At 39.4% G+C, this 25286-nt stretch overlaps 2 protein-coding genes across 4 annotated transcripts in view; one reads left to right on the top strand and one right to left on the bottom strand.

Moving 5' to 3' along the window:
• The window catches only part of LOC136845238 (uncharacterized), a 211881-nt gene that overhangs the window by 26958 nt on the left and 159637 nt on the right, over positions 1-25286 (bottom strand). The gene's annotated exons all lie outside the window — the stretch shown is intronic.
• The window catches only part of stumps (DBB domain-containing protein stumps), a 68250-nt gene continuing 44559 nt past the window's right edge, over positions 1596-25286 (top strand). The window contains exon 1 of the mRNA XM_067115324.1: positions 1596-3419. Coding sequence (XP_066971425.1) covers positions 2231-3419 — 1189 coding nt within the window. The 5' untranslated portion in view covers positions 1596-2230. The remainder of the gene's footprint in view (positions 3420-25286) is intronic.

Below are 25286 nucleotides of genomic sequence, written 5' to 3'. Positions count from 1 at the left end.
AATCAAGAAGTTGCGAGGTCACCGGTGGGGAGGGTGGGCGGCTGGTGAGGTTGACATCGAACCATAGGTCTAGGTTTAGAGAAGCAAGCGACTCGCTCTCGTGCCTTCAGGTCTAGGGGATTCGGGCGAAACCAGCTCGAGGCCATTATTTGTAATTTAAAGACACCTATAAATGTTTCTGTGGCAGGACACAACCAAAACTGGTTCTTCAGTTGTCACAATTGTCTCTCTATCAGTCAAATGCAGGGAAGCTATGCGTGATTGTTCTACGCCAATTTTGAACATGACAAATTTGCTAGGTACAAATGTTACTGGTGTTCATTACACTAAACAACGTAGCTAGTATCAAGAACAACTTACCGTCAGATTTTGCTTTATGCTTACGATCAACATTCTTTGCAAAGCTCACAAAACCACAACTCGTTGTACGGGAAGAGGATATGTACGGGAAGAGGATAATCACAAAATGACATTTGGATCTAACAAAATTTTACGGATTGAGATTACCTCACTGCAAACTGCTGTAATCACTTAAAAGTCGTACAGATGAAACTGAGAAGTGGCTGTACAACAATCATACGTGTTATACAATGTAACGGCCTACCTGTCCTGTTTAAGATTTTAAGCACTAGAAGCACTTTTATATAGCTGTAGTTACATTACCTTACGAATGACTTTAGTTATTAGAATGACAAACGAAGAATGTATACACTTAGTTAAAATATATTCACTGTGAACAGTTAGCACTAAAGCATTCGTGGCTAATATAATTTCATTAACCTCACTTACATACCTCCGTTTGATTATTTCGCATTTATGACCTTTTTATTGACCGTGAAAATCAAACATTTAAAAACTTTTTGGTCTCTCTCTCTCTCTCTCTCTCTCTCTCTCTCTCTCTCTCTCTCTATATATATATATATATATATATATATATATATATATATATATATATATATACATATATACATATACATATACAGTACTTACATATTACAATGTATGTACTGTGCTCACTCCCACTGTATGCCAACAACAACAACTGCAATAATAATAATTACACGGAGATGAAATTTAGATACAAAGGCGAAAAACCCGTGAACATAAGATAAATATCCTGACGTGTATCAGACTTAAATTCTTTGCGACAGTGTGTACATCAAAACGCCTCCCCAATACAATCGATTAATCAGCAATACAACCACGAGATCACGGCCTGTAAGGAGGATGAAAGCCCAGATTCAAACTTACTGTAAAAATTACCTCTAATTATCTCTAGATTAAATATCAGTTATAACAGTCAATTTACCTTCTCGTCAAACTGCCCGTTACGACTCGACACTCGTAGGCGGAATTCCGGTTTTTTTTTTCTTTTAATTTCGCTATAAAGATTTCTTCGGTGTATTTATAGTTCGAACAAAGTGTCGGACGCGGCTCTGCCAGATGACTCAGGAAAGAATGCCTTGTGAAACAATTTACGTCAAGATTATGCATGGACGCCAAGTTGTCCTAATTCTGCGCTAAAGAAAATAAACGACATGGCATCTCGCGCGCGAGGAAACCTGAGGTGGGAAGGGAAAAAAGAAGAGTTCGAAGGCTTGTGATTCACAAGGCGATCTCCCCTTCCTTTTTTTTCTCTCTCTTTCTTTCAACCCTCCTCCTCTCCTATCCTCTCCACCCCACTGCCTTGCCCACATGGCAAGCCAGCATCTCCACCTTATCTCCTCCCCCTTGTGCCTAAGCTCCTCATGAGGTACATATGGTTCGAATGGTTTCATGAGGGGAGAGAGAGAGAGAGAGTGGAAGCGGGAGGGTAAGGGGATGGGGAGGGGCGCTCCTGGGCATCTGGTCGGGCAGAATGGGGCTCTTAGGGGCGGATGGGCTGAGCACAGTGAGTGAGCAGCCGAACAAGTCGAATGCCTTCTTCCTTCTTCTTCACTTCAGTAAGTCACTCGGCTCAATCCCAATAGAAAGCGGCAGCTCTCGGGCTTTGCGAACCTCTGAGAGAGCGCGTGGTTTGTGTATGTACCGTTGTCTGCGGAGAAATTCCTTACTAACATCTTTCTAATGTCATGCGAGGAAATTGCATAGTTCGTTTCGTAGTGAATAACCTTTCTAAAAAGATTTCGTAGTGAGTTCATTGTGAAATGTCGCTCGGAAAAGTGGGAAATTACTAGTTATGGGAAGAGATTTGTAAAGTGATTAAGTTTTAGTCGATAATCAAAGTACAATGCACCACACCTACCTGAATTCTCCCGGTTGTGCCGGGGCAGACCTATCTGCAGACGTCCTTGACATGGATTTTGTGACCGATGCAAATGTTTACTACAATCTCCCCCCTCCGCCCCCACCCCCATCGTCGTATTCTCGCAGTGCCTTATCGCTGCCCCGTGGGCATTTGGCCTCCCATCAGCACAACTCGTGCCTCTCTTCGTCATGTCCATCGTCGCCCAAACTGCCCCCTCCTGGCGGCAATCGCAAAGGGAACGCCCTCGCGACGCGCAACCATCGTTATCAAGCGGGCGAGAGAGCAGCAGCAAGCAAGGGTCACCTATCGTCTCCTCCTAGACCTAAAGGGTCGAGTAAAGACTCGAATTCATCGACCGCAACCGACAGAGGGCCATCGCCCCCCGCGACTGCGACGTCAGCGATACCTGTTGGTGCAACGCTGTTGCCTGCCACCGTCCTGCCGCCTCCACCCGTCAAAGACCGCCATCCTGCGATTAAAAGCAAGAAGTTGTCTCACACGAGATCCTTCGACCTCGACCACATCTACCAGAACCTTGTGCGCGTGGCTTCGAAACCAAGGAGTAATTCCTTCAGCGTACCCTGGAGGAGGAAAAAGAAAGCAGATTCTTCTCCAGCTACTGCTGCCGAAATAGTCGAGGAAACCACAGACACGCTGTGCCAAACTTACTCATCGTCAGAAGTGGCCCCGCCAGATTTGAGTAGGGTCGAAGGAGCTGTGGGGCTTGCTGCGGGAAGTCAAGGAGAGGGAAGCCCTCACTCTATACCGGGGTCCAGGAGCTCGAAGACGACCTCCCCATCCTCCAGCAGTAGCAGTAGCAGTAGCAGCAGCAGCGGGAGCGAGAGTGACACAGGTAGCGAGAGCGCAGTTGACGACCCTGCCCTAATTTGCCCCGGCATTACTTACCTGAGAGACGGAACTACCCCGAGGCATTCCAAGAGCTATACGCACGAGGTCCTGAATGCTTGCTACCACTCGACGGCCACGCTACCCTTGCGGAACTCCAAGGGCGGCGTCAACCAGCACGAAAACAAGAGCAGCAATTCCACCTCTAACGCCATCATCAGCCAGGTCTGTCAGAATTTTGATGTGGCCGCTAGCTTGGACGAGTGGAGGCGGAAGGAGAGGTGGCTGGAGAAGAAAAGGAGTTCCCGGAATCTGAGACAGTCGGGTAAGTAGGACATACCCTGCGTTGCCATAATAATTAAAGGTGAGAGGAGTAGCATAACTGAGAAATTTGTAGATTGCTTCAGGGCAATGAAAGATTGAAGTTTAGTTATTTGTGAGGGTTTGCAATATATATATATATATATATATATATATATATATATATATATATATATATATATATATATATATATATATATATATACATTGTGTGTGTTAGGTAGGTCAAACTGCCTGAAGTCCATTGGTTTACACAGTGATATTTTACACAACCATTTTCTTTGCTTACAGTATCTCTAGGCGAAAGATAGCTTACCCGGTTTTGCAAAGTGATCTGTTTTCATATTAGCAGTGAAATGACGGGCTGATTATTGGTTATTCTAGGAAGCAAAGGAACTTTATATTGCTATAGTTTCTGAAAATGTATTAGCAACATTTCAGGAATCCGCTTAAGAAAAAGGGCATTCGTATAGTTTGACATATAAATATATATATATATATATATATATATATATATATATATATATATATATATATATATATATATATATATATATATATATATATATATGTGTGTGTGTGTGTGTGTGTATATATTATATATATTATATATAATTAGAAACTGAACATAGTTCGAGCCGTGAGAGTGACGAAGTGATAAACAAATCTTACAGAATGCGTTTTATAACCTTCACAACTCAAGAGATTAGCGCTCAAGTGCTTATTCACAGCTCTCAATACACATCATTAACAAGAAGTTGGTCCCTATTACGCAACGCCATTCGCCTTTCTTGCATAGTGCGATTTCTTTCTGTAATACTTGAGTAATATTTCGATAATACTTTATTCGTCTTCCTGGTGCTTCTTCGCTGCTGTCATGCCGCCCACGATCTTAAAAAGTGTTTTTCATTGACTTTGGCGTCTGTGCCAGTACTTGTTGGTTTTAGTTTTCTGTCCGCCCTCACTTTATTCTGTCCGCCCTCAGATCTTAAAAACTACTGAGGCTAGAGGGCTGCAAATTGGTGTGCTGATCATCCACCCTCCAATCATCAAACATACCAAATTGCAACCCTCTAGCCTCAGTACTTTTTATATAATATAACGTTAAAGTTAGCCATAATCGTGCCTCTGGCAACGATACAGGACAGGCCACCACCGGGCCTTGGTTAAAGTTTCATGGGCCGCGGCTCATACATCATTGTACTGAGACCACCCTATTTTCGGTAGCCTTGATTATACGCTGTAGCGGTTGTACAGAAAACTCGATTGCGCCGAAGAAACCTCGGCCGCATTTTATACTTGTTTTAAATAGTGGTTTTACGAGTGACCTGCTTGTTCGTCATCCGGCAATTTCAGAGGGAATTTAACCTAACTAGACTTAACTTTACTTAACCTAACCTTGACGCCGTGTCCTAACCAGTTCTGGGCGTTTCGCTCCCCACCCCCTGGACCCCCACCCCCCCAAGTAATTGATGACCCCCTACCTTGCATTCTACTTCAGCCATATTCTTTTTTTAAAGTGTTATACCGTCATAGTGGTCACCTCTCCAAGCCCATTCATTGGAGAGGTACGATAATTTTTTCCTGTGTTCCTTGAAACTGTGATCTGAGTCTGTTAACGAAGCTAGTTGGTCGTCACGTGACCTCTGTCAAGTACAGGAATGTCTAATTCCTTTCATGAGTAGATTTCAGTACACTTTTTTTTGGCCAACAAATGATAGATCGTAGTAGAATATTTTATTAACTATATATATATATATATATATATATATATATATATATATATATATATATATATTGCGTGTTTATGCGTTTATGCTGGTGAGAACCAGCAAAAAGGATGCTTTTTTCCTCTTAGGGGAGACACGTCCTATCTGAATAATAAACGCGACAACATCTTCCGCCCTAATGATAAACATAAAATAAACCACTTCTCGGACAGACGCCTGAGCAATTTGGGCGATAAACCCGATAGCCTAGTTATTGGACGGTGGGGCGCGGATATTGATAGACAAGAAAAAAAAAATTACGATGTGGCTATGGCGTCTGGTACCTACGGCGCGATTAATGTTTACGCTGGCAGTGATGGGAGGTAAATAGTGATGACGGACGCAGACTGAAGAGGATGGTGAGCGAGAACCCGCCCCCTCCCCGCCCCCAGCTGTTAAGGGCGTTGGTCCCTGTAGAGGGTGTAGTGCCGTCAGTGCACCTCACGCCGAGCACTGTAGGCATTCCTTAAGGTTCTTTTCAGCGTTCTCCGGCCCCTAGCTGTAACCACTTCCATTCCTTTTACCGTAACTCCGTTCATAGACTCTCTCTCCCATTCATACTTTCCACCTTAACAATTGTTTCATTGTGCAACCGCGAATATTCCTCCTGTTACACCTTTAAAACCATTCTACCCTCTATTTCCCTTTCAGTGTTGAATGACCTCATAAGTCCCAGCGGTTAGCCTTTGGCCTAAATTTTGTTTTCCATTCCACTGAGGGCACTGGTTTGAGTGGTGATATAATAGCTAGGAGATCGTATATTAACTCGATAGGCTGGAAACGTACCATATTGTTAAAGCAATGTGCTGTTTCAGTGATTGGCCTGGCACCTGAAGTCATTAGCTTCTTGCTTCTTAATTTTTATCTGCCTACGCGTCCAAATTCTTTATCTCTGTCTCCCTCCAATGTCCACCTTTCGTTCGAGGGCAGAATCTTCGGAGAAAAGCCTACAAAAGTGATTCACTGGTTCCGTGAAACCACTCAAAGGATATTTTCTTGGTATTATGAACTGATCACGTAAAGTAGGATATGAAATTAGACATAACTGTGCATTTATTTGTGCTGGAAGAATAAATCTAAACCTTTTATTACATAGCTCTGATGCCCAAAGACGTTTTCACTCGAATTGCAATAATTCTCTTGTATTGGTGCAGCACTGACGTCTTGTGTCAACAATACGCCACGTACAATGCATAATTTCAGTTTTGTACGATTGTGAAAAAAAAAGGATATTGGTAGCTTGGTGCAAGGTTTGAACAGAATAGAACAGAGTGTAGAATTTAGGCCAAAGGCCAAGCCCTGGAACCTATGAAGTCATTCAGAGCTGAAACTGAAATTGACCGCAAAAGGTTTGAAAGGGGTTAAAAGGAGAGGGTGGAAAGTAAGACGGAATAAAGAGAATGTGAACGGAGGTACAGTACAAGGAATGACTTCACAAGTCCCAGTGGCCTTCGGCCTAAATTCTATATCCCATTCAATACAGTGCACCGCATGAGGTGCACTGATGGTACTACCCCGCCTACGGGAGGTGCAAGGTTTGGCGACAGTGTACCACAGAAAGACCTCGTCTGATACGGCTCGTAGACACTCAAGTTGTCACCCACGCTCTTATCGTCATCTATATCACGACAGAACACGGTAATTCGATTATGGAACCCGCCGCCACAATCTTATCTGATTCTAAAGTAATATAACGGGATCGCCCAGTCCCGTTTCTCGACACATAAGGTCTCCCCGTAGAGGGGTAGTGTCGTCAGTGCACCTCACGTGGTGCACTGTATGCATTACTAAATGTTCTTTGCAGCGTCCCTTCGGCCCCTAGCTGCAACATCTTTTATTCCTTTTACTGTACCTCCATTCATAATCTCTCTTTCATATGGTTTTCCATCCTTTCCTAAAAATTGTTTCATAGTGCGCCAGCGAGGTTTTCCTCCTGTTACACCTTTCAAACCTTCTTACTGACAATCTCCCTTTCTGTGCTGAATGACCTCATAGGTCCCAGCGCTTGACCTTTGGTCTAAATTCTGTATTCCAATTTCAATTCGACTCATAAGGATGGTCAGACGAATTCGTTCTTGAATGAGGAGTTGGGGTTGCAGCAGTGTCAATTTGATTAGGAAGTTGGGCAGTTTTGTGGGAAGACACTAGAGGGAACAGACGGGACCTAGCCTATATTACTGTCCAAGGTCCAGGGAATACCTGGAATACCTGGAGTGAAATCCACTGTTAAACAAGTAAAAAATGCGCCGAAGTTTCTTCGGCGCAATCGAGTTTTTTGTACAGCGTATAATGCTTTATGACACTCTCAGCCGCGGCCCCTGAAAATTTCAGTCACGGCCAGGTGGTGGCCCGTGTTTTTGGCACCTATAGAGGTGCCAAACGCGCGATCATGGATAACTTTAACCTTAAATAAAATAAAAACTACTGTGGCTAGAGGGCTACCGTTTGTTATGTTTGAAGATTGGAAGATGGATGATCAATATACCAATTTGCAGCCCTCTAGCCTCAGTGGTTTTTAAGATCTGAGGGCGGACGGACAGATAAATAGCCATCTCAATAGTTTTCTTTTACAGAAAACTAAAAGTATGAAAAGTTTCTCTTTTAAACGTTGAATAAAAAAAATGGGTAAGAAAATGTCTCGTTAAAATTCTTGACTCGCCAATCAATGCCTGTTTTCCGTAAAGCCCAGTGGGAAAGGCATCCCAATCCCAATATTAGCCCAGGTATGGAGGTAAACAAAAAGAACTGGGAAACATCCATGGTGGTGCTGATAAACTATCCTCTCGAGTGAAAGTGTAGCCCACAGGACCAGAGGACACGATTCCTTCTCGTTGTGTTGGAGGCACATGTCAGTATCATGTAATAATTGAGTATAGGAGAAATTTGTAATATCAATTTTATGACTTATTTGTAATTGTTTCATGTTTTTCCCCCGAATTTTTTATTTCTAATACGTGACCTTATGTTTCCCATACTTCCTTATATTTCCTTTATTATCTTGCACTAATTGATCTTACATTCCCCATATTTCCTTCCAATCTATGACTTTACGTACACCCTACTTCCCAGCTATAAGAGACCTTGTATCCCATTTATTTCTTCCAACTCTTGACCTGATGTTTCCCAGTTTTTTTGTTGAAATATGTTACTTTGTGCCCCTCACGTTTCTTTTTACCACGTGACCCCCCCGTAGGAGGGCAGTGCCGTCAGTGCACTGTAGGCATTACTTAGGGTTATTTGCAGCGTCCCTTCGGCCCCTAGCTGCAACCCCTTTCATTCCTTTTACTGTACCTCCGTTCATATTCTCTTTCTTCCATCTTACTTTCCACCCTCTCCCATCGATTGATTCAAAGTGCAACTGCGAGATTTTCCTCCTATTACACTCAAGGTCCTTTAAATATACTCTGAAGACCTTGGTTACACCATACAGACCTTTCTACTCGCAATTTCCCTTTCAGCACTGAATGACCTCATAAGTCCTAGCGCTTGGCCTTTGGCCTAAATTCTATACTCTATTCTCCACCACGTGACCTTACAGAACGTGGCATTATTTATCCTATATTTCCAAATCCTTACTTCATTGCAGCATGTGACCTTACTTTCCCCATTCCTGCTTGCAATATATGAATTTGTGCTCCATGTTTTATAGAAATGAGTGACCTTTTCCTTGCAACACTCTACTTTGTTTCCCCTCATTTGAATTCAAAACGTGACCTTATGTTCATGTGATTTCCTTGCAGTGTGTGACTCTCCGTTCTTCATGTTTAATTGCAATCCATGACCTTATGTCCTCTGTATTTCGTAGCAATAAAGTTACCCTTTTTTCCCTTGCGATACATGACCTGACGTCCCCTGTACTTATAGCAATAAAGTGAACTTTTTCCCCCTTGCAATGCATGACCTGATGTACTTTGTATTTCATAGAAATAAAGTTACCCTTTTTTCCCTTCCAATAAATGACCTGATGTCTCCATTACTACCCTAAAATCTGGGACCTTATGTGTAGTTCTTTTTTCAGTGCAGTATTTGACTTACCTTCGCCTTTTATTCTTACTAGTTTTCCCTATTCCTTGCAATATGTGACCTTATTTCTTTCTTATTTATTTGTAATGATTTGCACTCTAATCCATTATAGTATTCAGCATACTTTATAATCAACGATCAATACGTTTACTGACGAAACAAAAAACCCTTCAATACTCGTTTCATGAAACATGAAAAGGTATTTTGCAGTATGTATGTCAACCTGAGTCTTCAGTCACACGCAAAGTACATAAGTATTGTGTATAGTTAATCCTTTGTTTCAATCTGGATATTTTCAGTCACAAGGCAAGTAAATGTATTTTGTATATTTTATCCCATATTTCAATCTGGATATTTACAGTCACAAAGTAAAGTGTATTTTGTATATTTTACCCTTTATTTCTTATTATAATTAACTATCAAGTACACTTCTTCATCCCAAGTTCGTACTTGAGAAGAAGAAGATGGAGTCGACTTGAGTCTGGCTAAGCATATGCTGAGGTCTCGTGCTGATGTCATCCAAACAAACGCATACCTCCCGAGATTCTTGTTCTAAACAAATACTCTCTCTCTCTCTCTCTCTCTCTCTCTCTCTCTCTCTCTCTCTCTCTCTGCTCTTTTAAATATACGTTGATTTCTGGTACTCAGAATTCGTCGCGAGCATGGGGAAGTCTGGCAATAGCCTATATACTGGCACGTAGCAACATTTTCGCTTCTTCAGATCGCTTTTGATTTTTATGGATATTTGATAAAATTTTCGAAGCGGAAATGTGTGTATATATATATATATATATATATATATATATATATATATATATATATAGAGAGAGAGAGAGAGAGAGAGAGAGATTAAATACTATTTATATAGCCAAAATGAAACCCACGTCAGAAATGGACTGACTTTTTTTCCAAAACTGGATAAAGTAATCTGTATGAAGAATGTACCCACCCATCTTTTGTAATCCTTCATTAATGAAACTCCGAACCTCTTGGAATGATGGAAGTGGATGATGAGGAGGAATGATGTGCTGTGAGGATTGAGGGGACGTGTAATGTGAGAGGATGTGGCAGGAAGACCCAAAATGTGGCGAAATGTGGATGGATCTAATGTCATTACCCACGTCGCCACAAGATGGACGGGGCTACTTGTGCCAGTTAAAAAAAAAGTCCCTCTGTTGGCCTAAGCAGTGAATTATGTACTTGGTAGACAGTCAAGTGTGGTAGGTCGCTGCTATGATTGAGAAGGGTAAAATGTACATTTTATTTTCAACTTGTGGACTAAGCAGTGATTTTTTGCTTTGTTTTGCTCTCAGGTCATTCAGAGAATGTGGAGTGCTTCATTTAACTACTTCAGTTCATTCAAAGGAAGTTGATTAACATCATTCTCTTGTAGAGACCGAGACTGGCTTAAGCAGCCATGCTTGCCCCCCCCCCCCCGCCTTCTCTCTCTCTCAAAAAGGCCATTCAGCGCCATACCTTGCCCATAAAAACGTTTTGGGGAAATATGACCGAAGATTTTAGTAATAGACAGACGGTGACTGTGCAGTGAGTGTCTACTTGACCCTGGTACAGTGTTGATAAAGTCATGTATTTTTAATCAACCCTCCCTCTCCCCACAAAAAAAAAAGGACTAGGGAAGATATGGACCATCGCTATCTCATAGAATGTATCACCAACCCTCATGATAGCTGTCAACCATCTCTCATATCAAATCAACCACTTTCAGAATCTTGTCAGGGAATCGGTCCCACGTGGGAGTTTTGTGACGGTAAAAAATTGCAAGTTATTTATTTTACTCGAGTCTTGAGAGTGACCCGAGTTTATGAAAAAGTCACGCGAGTTCATCAGATCTGCTCTGGCTCCCCGTAGGAAGTAGTGCCGTCAGTGCACCTTAAGTGGCGCACTGTAGGCATTACTTAAGGGTCTTTGCAGTGTCCCTTCGGCCCCTAGCTGCAACTTCTTTCATTCTTTTTACTGTACCTCCGTTCATATTTTCTTTCTTCCATCTGACTTTCCACCTTCTCTAACAATTGTTTCGTAGTGCAACTGCGAGGTTTTCCTCCTGTTACACCTTTCAAACCACCTTACCGTCAACTTCCCTTTCAGGGCTGAATGACCTCACAGGTCCCAGTGCTTGGCATTTGGCCTAAATTCTATATTCTATTCTTTTCTGGCTGCTATTTACACCAGGTCGTGGGATTCTTTATCTCAATGCCAGAGACTTGTTTAATAAATGCCAGTTATCTCGGCATTTAAAACTGCTTTGTTTAAGCGTTCTTGTTTTATACGTTTCTGTACTTTTTTTAAAAATAAAATTACAGCGTCTATTAATTAAATATGTAGTATTATTGGCTCCTTTCGTAATTCTCGTCAGACTATGTCTCACTTTTTCATTTTTAAATTTCCCTCAAAGTGAAAATAGCTGTACATAAAAAACTTCTAAACTTAAAATTATTTTCGTCCACTAAGAAAGAAAGAGAGAATGAATTCCTGATGCTTATGCTATTTTCGTCTGCACTGCTCTAAATTCGTCGTGGCGTGTGTGTTTTAAGGGTAAAATGATTCATTACACAACAATGTCCCTACTAAATTTCGTCAGCGGGCTCCGAGAATAAAACTTCTCTTAGTCCAGATGCGTTTCCCGAGAGAGAGAGAGAGAGAGAGAGAGAGAGAGAGAGAATCTTCGTCCTCCCCGTGACATATGTGAATTCGACACATGACTCGCATAATGGAGAATTCATTCTCCTTCCTTATTTAAACCGCAACATAATAAAACGTTAAAACCTGACTGCTGTTCTAACGTAAACAAGGCGGTTCAGTTGTCACGTGTGTGCGTACGTATGCACTGTGACTCTGTCCCTTTTCCCGCGCCCGCCAACCGGGCCAGTTTTCCTCTTCCTTTCTTTCTTTGGTTTGCTACTCGTCTTCCCTTCTCTGCTGCTACTTCCTGTTGCTCTCTCTCTCCCCTCTCCTCCGTTCCTCAGCCCACACACCCCGAGGCTGGGTAAGGGGGGTGTATAGCGTGCCACGAGAGAGGGAGAGAAAACTACTACAAGAGATGCTACCCCAGAGAGGCCTCCAGATTAAGGTCTATGCCGGGTTTTAAATTCTCTCTCTCTCTCTCTCTTGAGGGCTTGCAGTATCATCAATTTGTGGTAATTGACCGTGTGAATTATCTCTGGTTCTTTCACATGCACACGCATTCATTTTGAAACGAATGTCCGAAATTAAATTATTGTACGAATTTTGATGCAATGTTTATCCAGCAATAACCTCGTTGGGAAGTTTGTAATATCGTTTCTATTTATAGGATGCTTGCTGGTATTGAAATGATTAAACTAAAAAAAAAGGTAAACATAAATGTTTAGGCCTAAGTGAATGAATAGTAATATGAGGTGACAGACACCGAGGCGTAACGCTTACATTTAAAGTAATGAACGACCTCCAGTGACATAGTGGTAGACTAAGAAATATGAGCGATATGTCCTAAACATATGGGTGAATATTATCAGAATATTGGAGATAGGATGATTAAAATATAAGAACGGTCTACTGATGAATCAGAAGAGTCCAGTCAGGTAGAGATTCAATCCTGATCAATAGGGGATCACAGAAGAATCAACCGCTTCCCACTATGGATTAAGGGATCGAAATGTGAATGGAGTGTTTTAGACACGGACCAAAATCAAACCGTTGGGACTATGAGGTTTGGATGCGATTACTAAAGTAATATAAAAAGGAAAAAATAACTTTAGCTTTTGTCAAGCTAGTACTGAGCAGTATAGGTTTATCGTTAGGCATGCATCTGTAAACTTATGATAAGCTAACGCATGACAAATAGTATTAAGTTGAAAAAAATACGCCATTTTTATCAGGATGGAACATGCTGCAGTACGCCATTAAGCTACTATTAGTTGTACATGTTAGTTTATGTAAACAAGCTTGCATAGCTATGTTTGTTGCTGCTCATGTGAAACATTACTGTACATTTGCCTACATCAGAAGGCATATTTGTTTTATTTAAGCTTTTATACAGAAAACAGTCATCGAGAAGCCTATTGTTTATTTCATTTAAATGCTTAAGAAGTAACTGGTTAGCATCTGTTAGATGTGTATTACCAAAAAAAGTGAATAAACCATTTTCGGAGAGATTACAACCTAGAGTTGCGAAGTCCAAGAGTATTTTTGTCTGGTGTGTACAGTACATATGGTTAGCGTTTGAAGAAGTATGTGTTAAAAAAAAAAAAACCTGTCGCCAAAGCTCCAAATACCTAAATGTTTGGTGAAAATGCTCTCTCTCTCTCTCTCTCTCTCAGGCGTTTTACAATTTTTATTTCAATTTCCCCCGGGCGTTACACGTGTTCCTCCCCTTCCCTCGATAGTTAGTTCACTTGACACCACCAAACCACCTTCCCCTTCCCATTCAGGGATGCTCCTCCTCCTCCCCCTCCTTGCACCCATCCATCCCCGTCAATTCCCCTCCCCCCACCTAATCTCTTTAACCGTCCGACGATCAAATTTCGCTCGCGTATTTCCTCTTGGTTATTATTTGTTGTGAAAATGTTTCGGTTTTCTGTTATTGTTTGAATTTCCTTTTTGCCACGCTATATATGTTTGTAACCAGTATTTAACTCATGTATTTGAAGTTTTGTTTATATTGTTTGATACTTGAAATATTAGTATTAACAAACTTTGAGAGGTTTTAATTATCATAAATGCTGTTCCTGTTTTATAGGTCTAGTTTGTATTTGGTAAAAAATTAAGTACAGCTGTACCTCTCTTGATGATTTGTTATGCTTTGATATTTTCCTGAGTTTGATTTATGTTTAGATTTGCATAAAGTTCACATCAACATCATTACTGTTTTCTCCAAAGCCACGTGATACAAAGGGCCTCTGTGAAATTCCGCCGCACGTGTCTTTCCCGTGCTTTGACTTTCACAAACCTCCAGTTATTTCCAGCCGCCCTTATCTGTTCTCATCCAAATAAGTTTCCCATATGGAATTTATCACTCCACCCTGTCCTCGGACTTCTAATATCCTTCTTAAGGCTTTATGCTTAAACTTATATAAACATACAGAGCCGAACAATTTTACGTAGACATCGTCAGGATACAAAGTAAAAAATATATTTTTTTTTACTTTGTACCCCGATGGTGTGTATATAATATACAAAGCGTTTGGTACCTGGTCTTTATTTTTTAATAATTCCAGTAGTTTTACACACACACACACATATTTATAAATTTCAGTAATTGCTGGAAAAATAATCCTAAATAGAATGCTTTATGGACCGTGAAACATTTCTCCCCCCCCGTTTTCTACAAAGTCGTCATTCCACACCTTTGTCAAGTTCCCGCCCACTTTCTAATAAAATGCTAACTCCCTTGCCAAATCACTCCTTTTTCCTGTAAAATGTTAGATAATCTCTACTATCATCCGTATTATTTATTAATTTGTTTATTTGCTCTATTTATTTGCTTTTTACAAAACGGAAACCGTTTCCTGACGCGTTCATTTCCCGCCATTTATCTTCAAAAGGCTTCTCGATTAACCGCCATCAGTTACCCGTTCCTGATCGCACCGTTACGAATGAGGGGGACACAACTGACGTAAATTGCATCTATTGTGGCCTAAGACTCTTGAACCTTTAAGATACTAGGCTGAAATACTCACTCGTTTCTAACTTACGGCATTTTTTTCTTTTTTATCTAAATACTAGACATTAATTCCGAACAGAATCCACGAACGTGATCGGTCTACCAGCGCACATGATTAAGCGGTCTTAAGGAATTGCCGTGACCCCACCGGATTCTTTCCGATGTCATTGTATATAATTTTTCACTTCTACCACGAGGTGGGAAGCGTAAGGTCGCCTCTGAAAGAGATAGTGGAGAATTTAATCCGCTTGCTTATGATTTCGTAATTAGACGAAACGGTTTGTTACTAATCACACACACACGTGTATAGGCTATATACTGTGTATATATATATATATATAATATATATATATATATATATATATATATATATATATATATATATATATAGAGAGAGAGAGAGAGAGAGAGAGAGAGAGAGAGAGAGAGAGAGAGAGAGAGAGAGAGAGGAGGTGCTTTCTGCAATTCAGAATTTGTAAAATACTTTCCTTAGTAACAGTTTTGTAATTTCTGTTTCTCATTATTCCGAGAGTTAATAGAAAATCGGTAGCATACGAACGAGCAAACTATTATTATTAATATTATTATTTGTAATAAATTTCATATATCAGTTTCGACCTCAGTCGAAGATTTTCTCAGTAGGCTTATTGTTAGATTACTCGGGCTTTGCAGATATCTGCACAAAAAGATCAAGTAGGGCTTCTAGATGTAAGCTTTTGAAATTCATGCTCTCTCTCTCTCTCTCTCTCTCTTAGTAGGAGGTGCTAATTATGTTTCTTGGGGAATTCGGTTTTCTTCATGACCTGAATTCACTGTATGGCTGATCTTGCATTATTATTACTATTATTATTATTATTATTATTATTATTATTGAGGACACTTGTTACCTACTGACGTATGGCTCAAGGCCACGGTCATTTTAAAGAAGGTACCACACGGTAATAGTTGTTTGTACATAGGGGAAATTCTTTGATTAGGAAATGGAGAGAACCTTACTTATTCTTTATACTGCAAATACCCGGTATTAGGGTGGAGTAAATGAAAGCTACCTAGTTGCTTTAGTGTATTTACTGTATACACATCCTTTGGGTAGGTTAACTATTCTTTTCATGCACTGCTGTCAGTAACAAAGTGATACATATTTTCAGTTTAGTCCATTATTCTGATTTATTGATGTTAGATTGATTTTTAAATTAACGTTGTTGCGTTCCATGGTCAATATATAAATTCAGTATATTAGGCCTAGTTGTTGGGGAATGGGGGTGGTAGGGGGGGCGCCCAGGTAATGTTAAACTTGGAAGGTGAGATCTTGTGCTTTGATAAGTTACACCAATAAAGGCACATTTCAAAGCAACAATTCTGAAGTTTTGCGAAATTAAACCTTAAATTTCAAGTGATGAAATCTAAATTGTCTGCGTTGCAAAAATGAATCTTCAAAAGCAAAACCTAAATTATGAAGATAAATTTAGGCTCTCCACTTATAAAATGTATTTGTACATAATAAACCCTTCCTTGGTAGATAAAATCCAAGCGATAAACCTGCAGTTCATCACATAAAAACTCATCCTGCCGTGAGAAAACACAACTGCAGCGCGGAACGAACTGCAGAGTTTAATTAGCAACTGTCTCTTGACTTGAGGTGATTCTCCATTTATTTTTGGAGAACCAAATGTAAACAAATACTTGGGGATGACGTCAGCCAAGTCTTCGAATGCTGGCTGTTTTTATTTGCTCAGAAATAGAAGTGAGAAATTCTACCTCCTAGAAAATTTGTAGTTCTCTTTCTCTCTCTCTCTCTCTTAGGGGATATGTTGACTCCAGAATAAAACAGGTAAACTATATGGTTTGCATTTGAGTTAGATTAGACAGCATAAAAACAAGAGATAAATTCGCCATTATGAAAGAATATATGATCTGGCATAGAGTGAGAAAAATACACTGATGAATCATATAAACCATAAAAACGGTCATTACTTCCAAAATAGACTTAGGAATTTTACCTTTTTAGGGATGCTTCTATTAAAATGAGTTTTTGATTAGCACTTATGAATTGAGGAGTGGTTAATCTCATTTACACACAGTAATTTTTAATGCAAGACATGGCAGTTAGCTATAACAACATATTCAAAGGCCAAGTATCGAGGTCACTGATTTTTGTGAGCTGAAATGCGTCACAGCAGGTAATATGTAGGTGGTGTCCTTTTTAGAGATTTTAACCTACTTGGGCCTTCACCGTCATAGGGTGTTTACTGACTGAGACTGGAAAATTAAATATACAGGAGTAGGAATCTAGAATTTAGGCCAGAGGCCAAGCGCTGGGACCTACGGGTATGAGATCATTCAGCGCTGGAAGGGAAATTGAGAGTAGAACGGTTTGAAAGGTGTAACAGGAGGGCAGCCTCGCAGTTGCACTATAAAACAATTGTTAGGAGAGGGTGGATAGTAAGGAAGGAGAAAGAGAATATGAATGGAGGCACAGTAAACGGAATAAAAGGGGTTGCAACTAGGGGCCGAAGGGACGCTGACAAGAACTTTAAATAATGCCTGCAGTGCACCGCTGAAGTGCAGTGACGGCACTCCCCTCCTACGGGGGGCGGGAATTAAATATAAGGATAAAACACAACAGTAAAAAAATCGAGTACTGCTAAGTAGTTTTGTTAATTGATTTCTAAAAAGAAACAAGATACGCCTTGTAGAAGATGCAGCTCGCTGAACTCAGGGAATACAGAGGACCCCAGAGATGCCCACATTCTTGAAGAAAAAAGTACGGGGGAATAATCAAACCGTTTGACTGTCGAGTTCGTGATCTCCACGAATCTCTTAATATTTTCGGATTTGACTCATGATATGGCGAGAGACCAGGACGACATAAAATAAAATAAAAGTTTTATGTCTCTTATTCTGATTGGTGGTTGTTACATTTATATGATGTTAAACTGTCCTCTTCTAGACTACATTCTTCTGTTCTTCACTGTCCTCACCTGTCTCCATCCTCACATACTTGAGCTCAGGTGTCCACCTCCAAATCTCTCTCTCTCTCTCTCTGATGATCTTAAGCTCTAAATACGCCGGGGAAGAAAGATTTTTTCTGTCTACATCATCTTTTACTTTATAGTTTAACTTTAATGCCTACGTCGATAACAGCATTTTGATTTGCATCCCTCCCCCCTTCCACCCAAAAATCCTATGACAGAGAGAGAGAGAGAGAGAGTGAGAATGTTTTCTTCATCAGTTTTGATCAAGCTAAAATCAAACATGCTTAGCGATAAATTCTTAGACGCATTTAAGGTTAATTCGACTGTGAAGAAAATGATGTTAGAAAATATTTCAGTATAATTTAATCTCTGTTAGACGATATTTATAATATCATGGGAAGAGAGAGAGAGAGAGAGAGAGAGAGAGAGAGAGAGAGAGAGAGTGTGTTTTTTCTTGACAGTTTAAAACTTTCATGGTAATTTTTTTTCTTGACAGTTTAAAACTTTCATGGTCATTAAGTCTTGTAGCACTGAAATGTAGAAGAAAAATCTTTCTGGTCGGCCCCTGTATGAGGGGGCTTAAGTGAGAGAGAGAGAGAGAGAGAGAGAGAGAGAGAGAGAGAGAGAGAGAGAGAGAGAGAGAGAATGTATTTTCTTGACGGTTTGAAAAATTAATGTTGATTTATTCTTGTAACACTAAAATGTAGACAGAAAAATCTTTCTTGTCCGTCCTCGAATTTATAGGTTAAGATCATTACAGAGAGAGAGAGAGAGAGAACCAAAAACTTTCAACCGTAAAAAACGGATAGCTAGATGAAAGGAAAACAGAACAACAAGAAATAATAAAAGTAAAATATTTGGTGGAGTATCTGATAAAATGGGCAACATTTTTCTTTTATCTCGGCGAACCGTCTTCAAATACCGCTAAGTAAATATTCGTTAAAAATAAAATAAAAGTGTTCATAAATTACCCCACCCCGTCTCCCTTGCCTCAAATTAAGGTACGTTTCTTTGACTTTTTTTTATATATTTTTTTTCTTTTTTCTTTAGAATCGAGCGGACTCTTCCACCTGATTTTTCCTTATTCTCAGTTTTTTTTTATTCTCTCTTTCCTTCCTTCAGCCTTTTTGTAAGTCAAGACATACCTGTAGACATTTGATTTATAATCACTTGGGTGTTTATAAGTTGGCCCTTTTTAAATTTACCTCGGTTTTATATATCTAAGGGAAAAGGTCTGTTATAATCTAAGAACCGGACACACAAACACACACACACACACACACACACACACACACACACACACACACATATATATATATATATATATATATATATATATATATATATATATATATATATATACAGTATATATATATATATGTGTGTGTGTGTGTGTGTGTGTAATTGTAATAGCCACAATGCCCTCTTAACTTTTCGGTTTCTTCGCGCTTTTTGGATACGCTTGTCACTACAAAGCCTTACAAGATCCAAGTGCAAGAAATATGAAGAAATTATGATGTCCAGTAGCGAAGAATTCGAGAAGTTAAGAGGGCATTGTGGCTTTTACAATTACGTATGTATCTGGTAAAAAGTGACCAGCAGATTCTACATATACATACATACATACATACATATATATATATATATATATATATATATATATATATATATATATATATATATATATATATATATATATATATATATATATATATATACACACACATATAGTGATACAGTTCATTTGCCTGCCAAAATAAATAGCAATTTACCTTCACCGATCATTCCTATATTGTCATTGGCAGCGCTACCTCGCATCTTGCTAATAGCTTCTTGTTTTTCTCCTTCTTTTTCTCGTCTTAATAGTGTGGTTGGCCGATTATATCCTCCCCATATTTCACGTTGCATTAAGATTGCCACGCAAATATTAATGCCTTTTGATGTGGCACAAGCTATCGAATCTCCCATGTGGTTGGATGTCGCTGTTTTCACGCTAGCAAGTTTCTCGTAATATTTGAGGATCATAGGTTTAAAATTTGAATATAAGTAGCTAATTCTTTCTTTATATTGGTTGCAATATTTAACTGCGTAGCTGCACTTACCTTTACTGCTCATGGTGTAAATGCAACTTGGTCATCCCATCAAGTCGAATGCTTGTTATTGTCCCTCTTCCAAACTCCTGACTCCCACAGAGGCCTTTGGCAGGCAAGCTTCGGTAAGCTGTGTATACCAGTACTTACCAAAGGCCATCTATCCAGAGTGGGGCAACTGCAGCTTCTGCAGAACGGAATCTTGTTCTGTCTACTTAATAGGAATGGAGTGGAATATCAAATGCAGGCCAAAGGCCAAGCGCTAGCACCTATGCGGTCATTCAGCGCTGAAACGGAAACTGACAGTGATAAGGTTTGAAAGGTGTAACGGGAGGAAAACCTCACAGCTATTGTTAGAGGTGGGTGGAAGTAAGATGGAAGAGAGGGACTATGGACGGAGGTACAGTACAAGGAACGAAAGGGGTTGCAACTAGGGGCCGAAGGGACGCTGCAAAGAACCTTAAGAAATGCATACAGTGCACCGTGTAAGGTGCACTGACGGCAGTACCTCCCCACGAGGTGCCTGCTTAATACGTCCATAAATGTGTCTGTGCATAAATATTCCCAATCCATCGATGGGAGGATCCCTAATCTTTTGACTGTTTAGTCTGACTATAGTCTTCAACAAGCCACTGAAGCCCCATCCTAGCAAGGTAGGCTCACCTTGCCTGAGGGTGACGTAAAGCTATCTGCAATACAAGGCAACATTATTCTGCTTTCTAGCCGTAGCTTTGAAACTGCGTAGTTTTGTCCTTTTACATGCAATTTATCGGTACGAAAACAGGCCGACAAGTTTTGCAGGTAGTAACCAACTTTTTTTTTTTTTATTTGGGGATAAATCTGATTTGACGACGCTATAATTGACATGCGTAACACCGAGTTTTGCTCCACAGTATAAAAGAGACTGATTCATCGTTGCTATATCTAGGCCGTGATATTACACTTCACCAGAAAGCGTGCTTGCGCAATACTGTCAATATCCTTCTTTTCCTCTGAATAATGCTCGTGGTATTTGGCAATGCAGGGTATTGTTTCTCACAAATCCCACTTATTACTCGCTTGTTTGTTGCTTGGTATGTTAATGGCAGTGATCTGTCACTGTGACTAGGGAAAGACGGTTAGTGCGGAGTGATTTATGACTTTAGTATAAGTCATAACTGAATGCTTTGTATAGAGTAATTCACAAAGTGTCACAATACACATTTTCTTCATTTCACTCTTGACATTGTTATTAATTATCGTTATTATTATTATAATAATGATGATGATAATTCGTGGTGTCGTCGGTAGCATACCCGCCTCGCAAGCAAGAAAACCCGGGTTCGATTCCTTACGGGAGGACGGGCAGATGGGTGCACTTCGTGAGATTCCGTCGTGCCTCTGTTGACGTAAAGGCATGAATTAAGTACTTGGCAGACAGATGACTGTGGTAATCGAAAACTAATGTAAAATAAAGGCGCTGGGCTTTTAACCCCATCCTACAATTATTATTATTATTTATTTTTTCGTCTATCACAGTCATCCTATTCGACTGGGTGGTTTTTATAGTGTGGGGTTCCGGGTGGCATCCTGCCTCCTTAGGAGTCCATCACTTTTCTCACTATGTGCGCTGTTTCTAGTAGCACACTCTTCTGCACGAGTCCTGGAGCTACTTTGGGATCTAGTTTTTCCAGGTTTCTTTTCAGGATCTTGTGATCGTGCCTATTGCTCCTACGACTACGGGTACAATCCTAGTGTTCCTATGATTATGGGTACAATCCTAGTATTCTTATGATTATGGGTACAGTCCTAGTATTCCTATGATTATGGGTACAATATTATTATTATTATATTATTTCCAATATATAGCTTCTTTAAGTTACATATCAAATACTATTTTAATTGGACTTCAGACCGTCTCCGTGTAATAATTAACCGTCAGTCTTTTTAACGTAAAAACGTGAGGCACATAAATATGATTAGCATCGTTTTCTTAAGGTGCTGATTTCCCCTGAGGTTTGTTTATTCAGTTTCTTAATTTGAAACCGTTGATTCTTTTACGAGTTTGCCAGTGTTTATTACAGCAGCGAGGACAGTCTTTTGATAGACCACAGAAAAATATGTTTTCTTTCCTACATTTTTATATAATAATAATGATGGTAACAACTTAAACGTGTAATTTTCATATAAAACACTTTATATATATATATATATATATATATATATATATATATATATATATAAAGAGAGAGAGAGAGAGAGAGAGAGAGAGAGAGAGAGAGAGAGAGAGAGAGAGAGAGAGAGAGAGAGAGAGAGAGAATGTTGATTAATTACGTAGCCAAACTGTAATTAGAACTGCCTACTTTGTTGATTATTTATGTTAATATACGTAACGTAACTGGAATTATAAATAGAGAATGCCACAGCAAGTTTGGGTTTGACTTTTTCAGCTTAAAAAATTTTACAACTAAGATATTGTAACTAAGGATTTTGATATTATATTAAACGGTTATACCATCATCTTATATTTGACTTTTCAGCATTCTATAAAAACGGTTTATGCTGTAGCGGTTAAGGATTACGCTATGTGATAATAAGTGTACATTTTAATTTATCATAAAAACAAATCAAGTTAACGCCCGCAGAAACAAACGGCAACATTCCTTATGTAATGTGGAGCCAAAAACAAATTAATTCTGCACACGTCAGTAAGTGAAGGCATTTCCAAGTGTCGACACAAGCATGCGCCTGCGCAGTTCTTTTCGGCGAATTCTCTTAATACGGCGGAAATAGATTTCCACGGGAACTGACTTTAGCAGAGATAGACATCCGGATAGGAAATCGTTTCGAGATTCGCTCTTGATAAAATACAAGTAAAGAACGCACAGAAGTTTCTACGGCGCAATCGAGTTTTCTGTACAGCGTAGAATGCTGTATGAAACTCCCCACCGCGGCCCATGAAACTTTCAGGTGATGGCCTGTGTTGCTGGCACCTACGGTACAGCGGTGTGCAGTTTGGTGTGTTTGATGATTGGAGGGTGGATGATCAACATAACAATTTGCAGCCCTCTAGCCTCAGTAGTTTTAAGATCTGAGGGCGGACAGAAAAAGTGCGGACGGACAGATAAATAGCCATCTCAATAGTTTTCTTTTACAGAAAACTAAAAAATCAAGGATTCGGTGAATACTTCAATAGCCTGCCAGGTTTTAGTAATCTCTCCCTGCCTCAGTGTCTTAGGTAACACTAAAGCGTTTATCTATAACGTGTGTTGGTTGAACGCAACCTACAAACATTTTTAAGCATCGCGACTCTGGCATCCATGGAATTTTCTTAGGACTTATTATTTTTATCATCTGTTATTTTTAATTCGTGTTCTTTATGACTTATTACTTTTATTATATCTATTATTATTTAATTCGTCTTCTTTATGACATTATTTTTATCTATTATTTTTTAATTCGTCTTTCTTATAACTTATTATTTTTATTATCTATTATTATTTGATTCGTCTTCGTAATGGCTTATTATTTTTATTGACTTTTTTTTTAATTCGTGTTCTTTATGACTATTTTTATTATCAATTATTTTTTAATTCGTCTTCTTTATGACATTATTTGTATTATTATTAATTATTTTTTAATTCGTCTTCTTAATGACTGATCTTTTTTTGTTCTTATTTAATTCGACTTCTTAATGACTTATTATTTTTATTATTACCTATTATTTTTTAATTCTTGTTTATGACACTGAATTATAATTTTTCTTTGAGAAATTCAAGAATTGGCTAGCTGGTTCGGCCTTATGGCATCACGAGTCTTACTCTAAGGTAGCCTTTCAGTATGGTAAGGTGTGAAAGGGAGGAGGAGGAGGAGGGGAAAGGGAGGGGGAGGAGGAGGAGGACTGTTGTGAACCTTCGGATTCTGCCCAACCGACAGAGATGCTCCTAGAACGAGACGCGAGACTTTTTATTGATTTTTTGCATTGCGTCTTAGAATCCCTGTTACCTATAACACTGAAGGTAGGTTCCCAGTCCGTCGGTCACCCAATGGAAAAATATAAAAATTGAGATAAACAAATGAATGACGAGTTTTAAGAACTTTAATCTCTCTCTCTCTCTGTACACACACACACACACACACACTCTCTCTCTCTCTCCACACCAACTGTGTCCCTTTTGACATAAATAGTTGGTGACGCACTTAGTAGTCAGTTGACTGCTTTGGGTTGCAATAGCAGTTAGTTGACGAGAGAGAAAAATAACGTTTTGGTTTGTTCGGCTTTCTTGGATGTTCTCAATCTTTGATATTAATTGCCTATATTTTATCAGTTGCTCTGTTATATACTCTCTTTGCTCAAGTCTGTTTTTATATTTTTCCTTTATTCATTTTTTTGTCAGTTACTTCGATACCGTTCCCTTTGCTGATATTTTTGGTATTTAAGTTAGGATTTGTTTATATATTCCCAGTGTATTTTTCAGTTGTTAGAATTCGTATATATAATTCCTTTTATTTCCTTTATTTGTCTTTATTCCTTTCACTTTTATCGGCGTGATTTTCGCTGAAGCGTTTTTGTAAATATTCATACTGATATATATTTTTTTTAGTCAGGATGTTTCATCTTTGTTACGTGCGGACCTTATCTTGAGCACGTTGTCCTCTTTCTTTGTGTGTGTGTGTGTGTGTGTGTGAGCGCGCCCACACGCTTTTTTTTGGGGGGGGGGGTCCGGTTAGGCTAATAATGAAACGCTTTCTTTGTGTCTTCTCCAAACCCCCTAAACAGCTGAACGGTCCTGGGTGTTTGTATTTTCCATTTCCTGTATTTGTTTTCATGGCGTTCCGTTTCAAACGCCTGCAGATGTGAGTCAATTTTAAGTATGCGAACGTAAAACAGACACGCGTTGTCTGTCTTCTTGAACAGTCGCCTGATAAGTGAGATAATCTTCACTTTGAAAGAAATGCGAGGGAAAAACTGACACGTGTTGTACTTCTTGAACGAAGCCGTGACTAGGTAAATCGAATAACCTTTCTTTAAAAAAAAAAAAAAAAGCAAAAAACAGACACCAACTCATAAGCTTTCTGAACGAAACTGTCACTAGACATAGCAAAGAAGCTTTGGCCATTAGCTCTTTCTATAAATATGAAAAAAATCGGACGGAAAAGCGACATTCATTGATCTTCATCCCGAACGATACCATCGTCAGATAAATCAGATAATCTTTGTTCAACCAAAGGAAGAGGGTGAAGAGGGGCGGCAAACTTCAAAGGCTCCTAACCGGAAGCGACTTGCTTAAAAGTCTTTGAACAGTTCCATTGTCGCCGAAGTTTTTTTGTTTTTGTAAAATCGAATGTGCATCTATAAGGTAAAAAAAAACCTAT

This window comes from Macrobrachium rosenbergii, chromosome 13 (assembly GCF_040412425.1).
Source record: "Macrobrachium rosenbergii isolate ZJJX-2024 chromosome 13, ASM4041242v1, whole genome shotgun sequence".
Lineage (NCBI taxonomy): Eukaryota > Metazoa > Arthropoda > Malacostraca > Decapoda > Palaemonidae > Macrobrachium > Macrobrachium rosenbergii.
Note: the sequence above shows the minus strand (reverse complement) of the source record. Positions and strands in the feature narration are given on the sequence as shown.